The sequence below is a fragment of the Girardinichthys multiradiatus genome, chromosome Y, assembly GCF_021462225.1.
Source record: "Girardinichthys multiradiatus isolate DD_20200921_A chromosome Y, DD_fGirMul_XY1, whole genome shotgun sequence".
Taxonomy (NCBI): domain Eukaryota; kingdom Metazoa; phylum Chordata; class Actinopteri; order Cyprinodontiformes; family Goodeidae; genus Girardinichthys; species Girardinichthys multiradiatus.
Window position 1 is genome coordinate 26,560,726 of NC_061818.1, and position 15,597 is coordinate 26,576,322.

Sequence of the window (15,597 nt, forward strand, 5' to 3'; positions counted from 1 at the left end):
AAATATAATAAATGTGTCGTCAAACTAAATTTGGTCAGCTGTTACGTTCTAAAGCAACTCCAATTACCACCTCCCACATCCACCAAAATTATTTTTATCAGTATTATTATAATTATTATTTTTATTATTTATCAGTCAGTCAGTCATTTTCTACCGCTTATTCCATAGTGGGTCGCGGGGGAGCTGGTGCCTATCTCCAGCAGTCTATGGGCGAGAGGCAGGGTACACCCTGGACAGGTCGCCAGTCCATCGCAGGGCATTTTTATTATTATTATTTTTGTATTAGTGCATTAGCAGATGAATGCCACTAGATGGGGTTGCTAACTAGGTTCAGTCAAAAACTACGTTACGGAGGAATACAGTCTTGTTTTGTTTTATTTTATTTTGCTTTGTCTTTTGATAATACAGCCCTATTTAAAAAAAAAGATATGATATATATACCCCAGAGTGCATATACAATAGATAGATAGATAGATAGATAGATAGATAGATAGATAGATAGATAGATAGATAGATAGATAGATAGATAGATAGATAGATAGATAGATAGATAGATAGATAGATAGATAGATAGATAAATAGATAGATAAGTGGTTTAGGTGGCCTAACAATTTGTGTATTTGTGTTGTTGTTTTTTATTATTATTTCAGAAGATCATGATAAAAGCATTAATAAAACAAATTACAAATTTAGAATTTTGTATCTGCCGAGGCTTCTAGATCTGGAGACTGCATACTACACTTCCCATGTTGCATTGCTGCACAGCCGCTTCTTGTCACTGCTGTCGCCCTCAGCCTGTGTGTGTGTGTGCCCACCGTGAATTGCTCCAGCATCCCTGCGCAAGAAGCAGGGCAAATATTAATGTGAAAAAATATAAAAATATACCACCTAAAAAGATGTAATCGTGGGATACGATTTCGTGCTGGGCTGTTTGCAATGACGGACGGAAAATATGGAAGAGAGGATTTTGTGCTGAGCCTCTTTAGAGGACGGACCGACGCGCTGAGAGAAATAATGCGGAATATTCCCTCACATTGGTGTTAACGCAGAAAATACAAGATGAAGAAGCAGTTCAATCGAATGCGACAGCTCGCCAACCAAACGGTGGGAAGGTAAGCAAAGCCTCTCAGTGCGCCATTGTCGCCGGGCCAAGTGAAATTGAAAAGAAACCCCCCCTGCCCCCGCCACCTCCTCCTCTTATGGCCCCGTTAGTATTTTTAATAAAATCCAGGCAAATGGGACGTTATTATTTATATGTATGCATATGCAGTTTGCTTATGGATAATATATTGCTAATTAGGTGGGGTTAAAGTAAACCTCGTGTTGAAAACAACACCATGCAGTGTTCCTCTATGCGTAATATCCAGCAGAATATACTACCGCATTGGCAGCGTGTAGGCGCATTGCCCCAGTAGCTCCAACCTGCCCACGGAAAGACATTAAAAATAGACAATCGCAGCAACGCTGGCAGCCTCACCGACACGTCCCCGTTTTTAAAGCAAAATATCAGCTCAGAATCGTTGCAAATTCATATTCAGAGGATTATGCTGTGTTGAAAGGTTCTGCCTGTCACCAAACCTGTCAATAGTTGAGCGTGATTCCGATGGATGGGGAGAGGGCTGCGACGTGAGGAAAGAAATAAAATGGAGAAAAGGCGCAATCTTGTCTTTACGCACAAAAATCATCTGTGAGGAGTGAAACACCATCTAAGCGTGGATAACTTGCTCTGCTAGACGTGAGCAACATTTTGGGAATGCTAATTTTGAAGATCTATGTTCGATTTTATTCATTCAACACACTAAGATGTAAAGACTGTCTATATCAGATCATTTAGGTGTCTCTGAAACTCCTCCTATCTTTAGGAATGGATGTGCTGTGACCTTTCACACAGGTCCACTGGGCTTTCCTCTGCGCACAGGGAGAGCAGCTTGTCAAGCAGCACTAGGCCAGAAGGTGTTTTCTGTTCAGCACAGGGGGATTAGGACCAGAAGGCTGGGTCATTATTACTACAAGGTTGCTTAAGTAAAAAGCACTCTGAAGGAGGGGCACACCATGTAAAGCCAGGTCTATGCTATCTTCATAATCAGCCTTTGGTTTAATTTGATTTTGCTTGCTGAAGTCTAAGGATTTCTGCACCACTCAGTGTGTGTGTTTGATCCTAGATATATGTGGGCAGGGAGGTTCTTGGATGTCATATGACCAGCTATAAAGGACATTTTTGTGTCTGTTTGGTTGTATTCACTGATAAAGAAAAAAACATATTCTAAATACATTCTCCAAGCTGTTTGTAAAGATCAAAGTTACACTGACGTTTTACAGCCCCTGAACCTTTTCACATGTTGTCACGTTCCAACCACAAGCTTCACTGTATTGTATCGGGACCTTTTTCTGTCATCTGAATGTCAGATTTGTGGAGTGCACAACTGATTAATGCTCTCCTTGTAAAGCCTGTAAGTTTAGGTACATGGTGTTGTCTTAGTAGGTCTGTAGCTGTTCCAAATTCTTTCAATTTCTACATCAAGTCTTGAAGATTTTCAAACCTTGGGATATTGTTTTGCAACCTAACCCTATTTTAAACTTGTCCACAACTTTATCCTTGCGCTGTCTGGTGTGTTCCTTGGTCTTCATGATGGGCTTGCTCAATTATGTTATCTGATAAAGTTCTTGGGCCTTCAACTAGCAGCTGTATTTATAGTGAGATGATGTCTGTGTGAAATAAACATCTGATAAATAAGTTTAATCTTTTGGCTCAAAGAAAAATTTGAAAATTAAAGCATGTATACTAGAGTAAACCCCGAGCATAAAATAATTAATCTGTTAATGAAAAATAAATAAAATTGACATTTTAATGTCACAATAAAGCACAGCGACCTACAGTTCTCTTTAATATTGACAGGAAGCGTAGTTTATGACGAAAGCTTTGACATCTAATGCACTGAAAATAAAGTGCACCTAGATGACAGTGTATTGAAGTTGAGTTACAGTTATTACTGCTGTGTACATGTTATGTCAAGGCTATGTTTAAACAGGTCATTCAAATTTCTTAACATGAAAGATAAAAAGCCCCTTAAAATGCCATCCACAAAGTATGTGTTCATGGACAGATTTAAAAAGTTGAAGCAGCTTTCATTCTGCATATGCATGCAGGGGTCTATGTGTTCTTGCACCCACTGGCAGTAGGCTGTAAGTGTGGAATCAGTGGGTGGGCAAACATGGGCATTTGCAGATTAATCAGGCATTTTAATGTAGCTTTCACACCTCAAATATTCACATAATGCTAGGCTCTGCTGTCCTTCTGCTCAGTTTCTAGAAGGTTTTTTACTCTCCCATTATGACTCATTGCTTTGTAATTTAGCTATTCTGTCACGATTTAAGCTCCCCTGAGCAATACCAGATGAAAACAAATGAGCAAATTTTATCATCTGATTTATTGTTCTGCTGACTCAGACCTCAACCTTCTTCAAACTGTGGCACAATTGCTTTGCAGGTTTAAGCTTCTGACCCTCCTGAACTTGAACAGTCTCTGTGGAGTTGGTAGTCGATGCACAGTTCTCACTTTCTTTTCATCCAACTCAGGGTGGAGTTGTATGCTTTATTAACAAGAATATTAATCTCAAAAGAGCATTCAATTATACATATGAACGGATTATTTAAGTATGCGTCTATATCGACCGTTTACTTCTACTTATCAGATTTTAACATGAATAGTCACCCATCATGGCGCATCTTTCTCCCTTTACTGTCTTCTGTCTCTTATATGGCAGACAGTAGAGGTCTCCATCTAGTGGAGTAGGTTGGTGTTCAGGTGTGCTGTGTCAGCAGCACTCCGACTCTCTAAACCTGCTTCTGCTGCAGTGTTTAAGATCCATGTTATGTGATCATTAGTTGGACCAGTTACCTGTGCAAAACACAACTTTATAGTGAACAACAAGCTGTCAAGCACACTACACAACTTAAATGAACGCTGTCTTGTAAAAGAGAGCAGACAGGACCAGAGAGTGTTAAAGTGGAAGGAAAAAAATGTTTAATTTCGTTTTTGCATTTCCTTTTAAAATGTCTATGGAATACATTGCACTTATTATGTCCTCATGCATACAGATTGAACAAGCATTGTATTACACTGATTCAGAGAGCTCTTATCCTCCATTTCTCTTGACCTATTTCACTGTACCCATCTCCCAGTCCTATTTAGGTCCACCACAGCCTGGTAAAAGATGTCTTTTAAAACAGCTGAAATCAGATATTTACACAAAATATATAAAAAGACACATTATGTTCTTTTTATCATGGTCAGATTTTGTATCAGACAATTTTTCACTGTGTTCGCTCAGGTAAGACTTTCAGAGTTAAAATTAATTCCTAAATTAAATCTAATTCCTAAACAACAGAATAATGAGATCGAGAATGGTATTACTTTCTTCAAGGTAAGAAGTCAATATACATTTCATTAGAATTTAGTACAATTGTCATTTAAATTGTAAGACTTGGAGCAACCATTTTGGGGATCCTTCCACATGCTTCTCTCTCCTGGCTGATGTTTTGAGATTTTCCTTTAATATCTCCACTTAATGTTCCTTCCTCATGCTGCTCCACCACCACCCCCCTGGATTTCATAGTTAGGATGGTGTTCTCAGGCTTTCAAGCTTCCCCCTGTTGCCTCCAAATGTCATAATGGCCAGTTTGGCCAAACACGTCAATTTTAGTTTCATCAGACCACAGAATATGTCTTCACAGTAAAGGTATTTGTCCCCGAGTGCATTTGCAAACTATGATCTGGCATTTTATGTTGCTTTTAGATTAATGGCTTTGATAAAGGACTCGTGAAACTCCCTTACCAGCTTGAGTCAGCATCTTCACAAGTAATTATATATCTGGTTTCAACTGTATATGATAAGGTCTAAAATGTCTTTGATAGAAGGGAAAAAACACAACAAACTTTCTTTGTCAGTCCTTTTGTTTAGGACTTTACATTAGATAGGTTAAACTGTCACCTTAAAATGCCAGTCATGTTCTACCTCTTCTTTCATAGTGGGTCACTGGGAAGCTGGTGCCTATCTCCAGAAGTCTATGGGTGGGAGGCGGGCTACACCCTGGACAGGTTGCCAGTCCATGGCAGGGCCATGCTCACCGTTGGTGTGAGCATAAAAGAGAGCAAAAGTCCATTCACCTGAAAAAAAACACATTATTGCCAATCAAAATTTTAATGCATGAGCCCCAAAATATTATAGCCTACCAAATAATGCATCCAGGCGGTCCTTTGCAACTGTGATTTTGCACACATTAGATGTGATGATAATTGCAATTCAGTATATTGTGCAGCTCAAGGTACACTAATAAAAATATTTCTGCCAAAACATGACAAAGTTTCTCTTATATCATAGGTCTTATTTTACTAGTTTAGATTTTCAGAAAGCATTGTAATAATCAATAATCAGTTGTAACTTTAAAAATTGATTGATGTGTTAATCTTTGATGGTTACTCTGTATTTGTCTTCAATGAAATGATTATATGTTTTAGAAAAACACTAGAGGGAAACTATTGTCCCATTGTTAGCTAGCTGGTACTTTTCGGACTTAGAGGTCTGTCTCAATTAATTGAATCTATTTATCATTGGCTGTCCAGTATGACATCGCTCTTGATGGGTTGAAACACATCTGACTCAGTAAGGTACTTTTTTTGATTCTGTGATGGCAGTTCTTGTGCTGAATGCTGGCAGATGAAAGCTGGTTCCAAAACTTTAGCACATGCCTTATATTTCCTCCTCTCGGTGTAACATCAGGTATTAAAACTCAGAACTAGCCTATGTAAGGTGTTTCTTTTTAGCCCTGAGAGACCGAATAAACTGTGGATAAAGCCTTAATGAGCTTAGATTATATTTTGAAGGTTCCTCGTCATTTAATGCTCCTTTATATAGTAGTAGTAGAGTAGAATTAGTATAGAATCATTTGTTGAATGGATGATATGGAGGTTTAACTAAAACAGAGAAGCAATGTCAGATATGTGGTCATTTTTTCAAGGTTTTGAAAGGATAGGGAAATATGTATAATATCGGTAAATATTGGTTATAAATATTAGCTGTCTAAAAGCAATATTTATAATGGATAATTTTCATAGCAGGGTATCCCTGATTGTTTCCCTTTACTGTTGCAGTGAGGTTTTATGCTCAATTAACAAACTAAAGAGAACATTTTAGTTGATTAATTTGATTGATTATTATCAAATTGTTATCTATACCCACTTATCCTTCCAGAATCACTATCTCCAGGGGTCATTGGGTGAGAGGTGGGGTACACCCTGGATATGTCGCCAGTCCATCACACATTTGGCATACCGAGTTGACTGAATCTTTAGTGCAGACAGAGCATCAGTGTATCATGAGATAAAGTAACTAACTACTGTAATTGGATAATTGCTACAACATTGACTTAGCACTGGCGTGAATTTCCGAGCAGTGGTACAAATGTGTGGTATATATGGTGTCTCAGAGCTTGGGATCATATTACATATGCTACAGTATCATATGCGCAGAAAGACCCCAAAAGTCACATATCTTCATAAGCTATTAAAACACAAGGCAGAGCCACATTAGTGTGATGAGGCTATATCAGTCATAAGTAATCACCTCACAACATATATGCAACATAGGTTCTCTAAATTAGTAGTTTTGTTTTGTTTTGTTTTGTTAACATCGGATTGTAGTTTAGGTATAATTAAAAGACATGAAAAATGTAGTCAAAAACATTCTCAGCCTGCTCATCTTTACCCAGAACATTTTTACCTCTTTATGATGTTCACCATAACGCTGTGATAAATGCACTCTTCCTACTTGTGCCTTTAGGGGTTGGCCTAAATAGCTCAGCACTTCACAGTCCAATTATCAGAAAATGGCAGCCATTTGTGGGCTGTAGATGTTTTTTTTTTTCTTCACTGCATTGTCTCGCTCTAGGTTTTCGTTTCTGGTCTGACACAGTATTGGAATGCATTGCAGAACCGCTTGCATGCTGGCTCTCAATGAAAGAGTGACATGCAGAAATTCTGAAATAGAGGCTTACAACAAGAGAAAGAAAAGCATGAACAAATGTTACCTCATATATATCTCTGATTTTGTTAATTTGTAATCTGGTGTTTGCATCTTTCTCTTCAAATTGAAAGGGATTAATGCTGGATACTTAAACATGATCATTTATAGGTGAGACATAGGAGGCTTCTTGGCTCCTCCACTTTCTTGTCTTTGCTACCTTATTTAGCCAATAACAAAACAGCAGTATAAACACCTCAGAGCACTCTGTTTTTACTCTAAAGCTCAGTTCTAAGTTGACTTTCTAGACTTTCTCGCTGAAACCCAGACTAGAAAAGAATGTAAAAAGAATGACAACAAATGAAGGCCTTCTCATTTTGATTGTTTCATAAGACTGCAGCATTACCAACAAAATGAGAACATGCCATTCTAGTTTACAGGCAGAGTTGTTGCTGTTGTTGCATTGTGTAATCAGGTGATAACATATGGTGTAAGATACATTTTAATTACTCTTTGTGCCTTTCAGGGATTGCATAATGGTGGTGATAAAGAGCCTTTGTGAAACGACTTGCTATTTTGGCCAAAAAAAGTAAGATGATGTTATTTCAGACAGAAGTCCAGTTTCTCTCTTTCATTATTGCTGTAACTTAAAAAAAATGGTATCTGAAGGAGCCCCTGTAATGGTGGTCAACATCAGCCCTGTTTGATGGGCTTTAAGAACCAGTGGAAATAAAACAGCTCAACATTAAATGTATGTCAATGTGCTGTACAGCCCCAATTAATACTTGATCGGGCCTCTTTTTTTGCAGAAATTACTGCAACGGCCTGGCGTGAAGGTGATCTGCCCCTGACGAGGTGTTAGGGAAGCCTGAGTTGCTTTAATTGGGCCTTAAGCCCATCTGCATTGTTAGCTCTGGTGTCTCTCATCCTCCTCTTGACAATACTCCACAATTCTCTAAGGTGTTTTTGTTTGCCAAGTTTAATCAAGCAGAATAATACCATGATCATCTAGGTGTTGGTACCGGACTTTTTCCTTCCACTAGAGTTTTCATTTAAATACTTGGATACGCCACTCTATGAATAGCTTCTTTAGCATCTCTGCCTCATTATTCCTATGGAAGCTGCCAGTGACTGTCTGCTGGTGAACTATGAAGACTGGAGTGTTCCCTATGGTTGTGTGGGCTTTAACATTGCTGTCATAAAGCAATTTTTTTAACTGGTCTCATGTAATGTCTTAATTTGCTGAATACTAGGGCTAGTATTGGACTAGGGTGTCATTCTTGTTAGAAAAAAATTCCTAAGCAGACCGCTGACTCCCTGTCAAGCATGCCCACTTCCTTACATTCAGCAATGTCAGACTGCTGAGAAAAGGAAGCATTAATCCAACAATAAATTTTCTGTTTTGTTTACTTCACTGGTGTTCTTGTTTGTTGTTTTTTATTTCATTTATTCTAAAAAATAAAGATCTAAAAGATTCCCTCTCCTTTGTCAATACAGTGATTGCAATTTATTTTAGTTTGGTTGACTAGAAACACTCACTAGGTATTATGTGTTTCATCACATTTGCTTGCCAACTCACATGTAAAATTTTCAAAGCTGTGAAGGGATTTGAATACGACAAATAAAAAGGGTCATTTTTTTTTTTATGCTATATTTTTGCTTTTTATTCACATTTTGCTTTGTTTTATTTTACTTCACACTCTCTTCCATTAGACATCATTTTCCTGTTAGGTGCGTGAACTTGGAAGCAAAATAAATGCATTGAGGTCTCAGTGCAAAAAACTTTTCGAAATTATTTACCATAAGTAAAGCAATTAGGAATAAGTGAATGATTGTGGTTCCACTGAAACATTAAAAAAAGCTGGAGGCTCTCCTGTTCTTTCACTCTCTCTGGACATATGTGCTTTTTCTGTTTGCACTGCTTGCTACTGTGCATGCAAGTGTGTTGCTTCTCTCACATTTATTATTGCATACTTGACAGAACTGTAACCTAGTTTGCTGGACAACTACAGTAAGTGGGTTTCTCTGTTTTAAAACTTGATATTGCGTCAGCCCCACCCCCCTGCTTTTGTCATATGGGAGTAACCCAAGCAAGGCTCTAGATGCACGACAGGGGACTGCTGAAAACAAAAAGCATCCAATGGAGAATATTTAGAGAGCATTTCCAAACGCAGACATGCTGTGAGTTTGCCTGTGTGTATGCGTGGCTGCATGCGTCTCCCATGCCAGCGCTCCAGGCTGCGTGGTGCCCTGCTGAGGCCCAGGGCCACCATTCTGCCACTTTACCCTTCCCAAGCAGCACAGGGCCATGCATCTAGTTAGCTCTCCCTTCAGGCTGTGCATCTTTTTTAGTTGGATTAGTAGCAGAAGAATGGACACCCTCTTTGCTTTTTTTTTCAGAGAATGGTCAGATTTCCAACAGCAGACAGTTGGTTTTCTATTGATGCAATATATTTGTGAGCACAGAAGTTATTTTGTGCACATTTTGTCCATGTACACATGGATTATGCAGGCTTTCATAAGCATGGACTGTGCTAAGGGGCAGAGGGTGCAGCTGTCCAACATTAACATGTCTCAAGATAGAAATATTTATTATATAAGTTTTGTTTTATGGGGAATCTGCAGTTGAAATGGTCAGCTGTGTGTTTGATGGAAGTTTTGGCTCCAACCTAATGGAATGTACCAGATGCAAAATGAACTGCATTGCTTCCCATACAAATGTGACCATTTTAGTCCAGATATCCTTAAGCTATTCAGATCTTTGTTTTTAGTAGCCCTGTGTTAATTTTATCAACTAAGGTGGAGTGTATGATGTTCAAAGTGTTGCAGCTACATATTTTCTGTGTAAATGTTATCTATGGTTTTTCCTCTAATTTCAGCACTTGTCCATGTTTACTTTGCTAAAATTTCAAAACGGTCTCACAAGAGGTGGATGGAAATAAAAAGGAGCTTAAAAGAATGTTTTAAGTTTGTGAATTAACAGTAAATTTCCTTTTTTTTTTTGTCTTATGTGCATCAGTCCTTATTTTCAAAGTTGTCTGTGCACACATTTGTCATCAGGAGCTTTAGGTAAAGGAATGCTTGTGCTGTGGCAGATGGTTGGCATAAACCTGGCAGCATCTTTAATCGTCTCCATGAGTACACCGCCCACATGGCTGCCAACTCTCCCACGTGTTTACTTTTCCTCCCAGTGCACAATCTGCACACTGTTTGCCGAGAGGAAAATCACTCCTCACCTCAGTCTTCTCTCTCAGGCTTTAGCTTCATATCAGGGTCCTTAGAAAGAAGCAGGCTCCCACAGGCTGGTCATGCTTTTCATCTGTGTCTTCAATGGTTGATTAAGTATGTTTGTTTCTTCTAAAGAGGAAATGCCACCAACTGATAACAAACAGAGAATGAAACAGTTTTCTTTTTGAAGATATGCTTTAATCTTTTTTACACCAATCTTGATGTCTTAGATGTTTACTTTTTAAATGTCACTTCTTTTGTTTTAAATGTGAAATGTAAATTTCTTCTTGTTTTTTGCCTAACCTTTCAATATCCACACCATCTGCATGTTCCAAGAAGACCTGTGCACAGACCTTAATAAGTTAAGCCCCATTTTACGCCAAATTCAGAGTGCCGATGCCTTTCAAGACTGAGCATCATGTGGTCGCAACAAATTGAAAAAACCTCATTTCAGTATGGAGGCAACAATGTCCTTACCTAGCTCAAAGGTTTGCCCCTTCTTGGCTATCGTATGAGGATGATATGTCAATGTGTATTAGATCTGTACTAGGATGTTCCTCAAAATCTGAGTATATTGACTATACAGGTCCTTCTCAAAATATTAGCATATTGTGATAAAGTTCATTATTTTCCATAATGTCATGATGAAAATTTAACATTCATATATTTTAGATTCATTGCACACTAACTGAAATATTTTAGGTCTTTTATTGTCTTAATACGGATGATTTTGGCATACAGCTCATGAAAACCCAAAATTCCTATCTCACAAAATTAGCATATCATTAAAAGGGTCTCTAAACGAGCTATGAACCTAATCATCTGAATCAACGAGTTAACTCTAAACACCTGCAAAAGATTCCTGAGGCCTTTAAAACTCCCAGCCTGGTTCATCACTCAAAACCCCAATCATGGGTAAGACTGCCAACCTGATTGCTGTCCAGAAGGCCACTATTGACACCCTCAAGCAAGAGGGTAAGACACAGAAAGAAATTTCTGCATGAATAGGCTGTTCCCAGAGTGCTGTATCAAGGCACCTCAGTGGGAAGTCTGTGGGAAGGAAAAAGTGTGGCAGAAAACGCTGCACAACGAGAAGAGGTGACCGGACCCTGAGGAAGATTGTGGAGAAGGGCCGATTCCAGACCTTGGGGGACCTGCGGAAGCAGTGGACTGAGTCTGGAGTAGAAACATCCAGAGCCACCGTGCACAGGCGTGTGCAGGAAATGGGCTACAGGTGCCGCATTCCCCAGGTCAAGCCACTTTTGAACCAGAAACAGCGGCAGAAGCGCCTGACCTGGGCTACAGAGAAGCAGCACTGGACTGTTGCTCAGTGGTCCAAAGTACTTTTTTCGGATGAAAGCAAATTCTGCATGTCATTCGGAAATCAAGGTGCCAGAGTCTGGAGGAAGACTGGGGAGAAGGAAATGCCAAAATGCCAGAAGTCCAGTGTCAAGTACCCACAGTCAGTGATGGTCTGGGGTGCCGTGTCAGCTGCTGGTGTTGGTCCACTGTGTTTTATCAAGGGCCGGGTCAATGCAGCTAGCTATCAGGAGATTTTGGAGCACTTCATGCTTCCATCTGCTGAAAAGCTTTATGGAGATGAAGATTTCATTTTTCAGCATCACCTGGCACCTGCTCACAGTGCCAAAACCACTGGTAACAATGGTTTACTGACCATGGTATCACTGTGCTCAATTGGCCTGCCAACTCTCCTGACCTGAACCCCATAGAGAATCTGTGGGATATTGTGAAGAGAACGTTGAGAGACTCAAGACCCAACACTCTGGATGAGCTAAAGGCCGCTATCGAAGCATCCTGGGCCTCCATAAGACCTCAGCAGTGCCACAGGCTGATTGCCTCCATGCCACGCCGCATTGAAGCAGTCATTTCTGCCAAAGGATTCCCGACCAAGTATTGAGTGCATAACTGTACATGATTATTTGAAGGTTGACGTTTTTTGTATTAAAAACACTTTTCTTTTATTGGTCGGATGAAATATGCTAATTTTGTGAGATAGGAATTTTGGGTTTTCATGAGCTGTATGCCAAAATCATCCGTATTAAGACAATAAAAGACCTGAAATATTTCAGTTAGTGTGCAATGAATCTAAAAAATATGAATGTTAAATTTTCATCATTACATTATGGAAAATAATGAACTTTATCACAACATACTAATATTTTGAGAAGGACCTGTATAGTGGTAGGTTTCTGGACCTCTTCATCATTAGTTTCAGGCTTGCTGTGGAGGAGGAACCACCATGAGTAGTTTTGTCATCTTAGCAGGCTGAGAGGATGCAGTTGATGTGGTCTCTGAACAGATGCAACACACTGTTCTGTGCTCTTATTTTAGCAAATGCAGTCTGAAGGATTCATGCACAAACAATACTAAATCTGTGTTTTTTTATTGCTTTGAGCTGATCTCACCAAGGCTCTGAGGCCTACATTTTTTTATGAGTAGTGTTGCTGCTATTGTCATTGCTAATTTATATAATAAACTCCATGATCCACTGCTCACACATTTTCCTACCTTCCTGCCTCATTGTCAAATATTATACCATAGCTTCCCTTTAACAGCATACGATTTGAACTTTTACAGAAGCCAGGGGATCTCACAACTATTTTTGATGTCCTAACATCCAGTCTAGATGCAATTTGGAGATGTATGTGCTTCTCCTCAGCTGGAAACCTTACTACATCGGCAGCACATTGCTTGAAGCACCACTAGCTCATTGTGGGCATGATGCTGTTGTAGCCTTTTCAAAATGCTTCTGCCACAACTATGTATCTGATGCAGCCCTAGAAGATGTCTTTAATACTGCAAACACCTCCCATGTTCTGACTGATTTCTCATGTCAGTGTGCTGTCAGCCCTGTGTGAAGTGGGAGAGTTTTTTAATAACTGACGTCATTAAAGTACAGCTCTCAGTTGTTGGCAAGAAGAAGTTAATAAAAACCAAACATTTGCTTACAGTAATTTCTAGACAGTAACCTGGTCAGATCTGCCATAGTGTGTGGTTTGTCAAACTTAAGATCAAACATGAAAAGGGGAATTTAAGCTGTAAGCTGTTGTTTTTGTCATGATAAATATTAGGAGAACAAACAAAGATCTTGCCCATTCTTTTACTAAAGATAAATTCTCATTCATTATTTGCTGCTGAGATTGGCATGGTTCAGGCACAATTGAAGGAAGGGGCTGTGCAGACAGGAAGTGGAAGTGCAGAGCGAATATTTTTACTGCCGGGTGGATGCTGGGGGTACGCAGGTGTGGTTCGTTGAGACATTCTGCATTTCCCTGTTAGCCTGAAGCACTCTTTTATTTCTAACCAGGTGTCACTCAATTGAATTGTCTCCATTTAGGTGGTGTAGAGATCTAAATTACTATAAAATCTATTTTTAGAACCAAATTCAATTATTTTCCCCACTTCTCTCAATTAATGGAGAAAACATTTAATTGGCAAAGGGCCAAGTTATAAAACACAAGCTGTCTGAACTGAGCAGACACCATTTATTTCTGATTTCCACTAGTTTAGCCTTTTCGGAGCTAATGACCTCACTCATCTCTGACTGAGTAGCTTTATCTGCCTCATCGGCACTGCAGCTCTGCCCTCCCTCACAGGCTAGAGCCGAGCCCCAGCCTGCTGGAGTCACAGTGGGATGCGATGCAGCTCAGTAGGAAGTGGCATATTGAATCTGTGGCTTTAATGTGCTGTTGTTAAGTGGTGTTTGAGATTATGAGTCAGAGAGGCAGCCATGTAAACACTTGCATTCACATACAGGTGAAGGAATGTTGGTGACCCATTTTGGAGCATTCCCTCATGTATGATATGCAAAAGGTTAATGAGTTTCTCCATGTTGGGAATACATGTATATGTGAAGATATATTGGCACAATTGAGCCAAAGTGGTATTCTAAAAATAAATAAATATGTTTAACCAGTGGAAGTCTTTATCATGTCTGTATATAACAAAAATATAATAAATAGAAATGCCAGTGGTTATTGCTCCCTGCAAATAACACATCAGTATTAAATTAAAATGTGCTTGATTATTAGTCAGAACCAACTAATAATCATTGGCTAGTGTCTTTACATACTCTAACTGCTTCAAACTTTTATCTATACAGGGCAGAAAAAACAGAGGTGCTGAGTGAAGATCTTCTACAGGTGAGCTGCAGTACAGATGTGTTTGTTTGAGTAAAAAAAGCATGGCTAAAAGCATGAACTGAACTAAACCAACAGTAACTTTATAGTAATTACATACTATTTAAGCTGTTTTCATTTAATGCACACAAGGCATTGAGCGGTTACTGGTATGAAGATGTACCAAATCTCTGAAAAGTTTCAGAACTGCTAAAATGTTTGTTCTTATATTTTGTATGGTTTAGTGTTTCTAATGAACTGCAGGGAAAATGTTGGATTGACTGGAGTTTTCCCCATTGGGGAGGGGCAGTGACACAGCAATGAGGGGCAGTCGACATATAACTGTACACCGAGCGGTCAGCTGTCTAAAAAAGGGAGGTATCACATTTTAACCTTGCTTACAAGACAGTTTATTCCAGCTTTTTGCGAAAATTTGTAGTTGCAAAATCTACAGACAGTCCTGTGGAAAATATAGGAGCTCCACCTTAATGCTGTTTTGCAACTCTAGTTGGCAAGCCATGAGCAGCATGTCTGTAAAGCCTCTATGGAACTAAAAAGCTCAACTAAATATCAAGCTAAAATCAGCTAGTTATACTTGTGTTACTCTTTAAAGAGTAGAATAGCCAACGTTATATTTTAGGGAATAATCACTTGAAAAATTCTAACTTTATTCTAGTTTATATTTTTGCTTGTGGTGAGAAGACTATTTTGCTTTGACAGCTGGCTCTTTCATTATTTGTTGTGAGATTTATCAGAGCAGAATGACAAAGTGAGAAATAAAAGAAAAGCTCAAGACAAGAGTGAAAGTTGGAAATTCTACACTTTTGTTCTTTATACAGTAACAGTGGGACTAATGCAAACTGATGTTAGTTGTTGTTTTTATCTGCTATCTGCTCAAGTACAGAGATAGTTGTTCAACAGCCATGCTGCTTGTAGCTTGCCAACAGTTCTCCTTTAGTGTCTGATTGGAAATATCAATAGACAGCTGAAATAATCTTATTTGTAATGGACTTAAAAAGAGATAGGAATCTTCTTTTAGCCAGCTGGCCAGCAGTGTGTAATATGAGAGTGTTGCACTACTATATGTTACTATACTTTCTCTGGCATCGCATTAAAATGACTTTAAACTGTAGGAATGGCATGACATTAAATTTTTGTGATTACATTTGAAAACGTTGGTATACCTTGAAACCGCCCCCAAGGCAGTTAAC

The 15,597-nt window shown here is 39.0% G+C and overlaps 1 protein-coding gene across 5 annotated transcripts in view; it reads left to right on the plus strand.

Annotated features, from left to right (window-relative positions):
* The first annotated feature begins 806 nt into the window (after positions 1-806).
* LOC124865028 (rho GTPase-activating protein 44-like) overlaps positions 807-15,597 on the plus strand; it is a 35,533-nt gene continuing 20,742 nt past the window's right edge. For all 5 annotated transcript variants that reach the window (XM_047360015.1, XM_047360018.1, XM_047360017.1 and 2 more), the window contains exons 1-2: positions 807-1,112; positions 14,371-14,410. In XM_047360015.1, the coding sequence (XP_047215971.1) occupies positions 1,060-1,112; positions 14,371-14,410 (93 nt within the window). In that variant the 5' untranslated portion in view covers positions 807-1,059. The remainder of the gene's footprint in view (positions 1,113-14,370; positions 14,411-15,597) is intronic.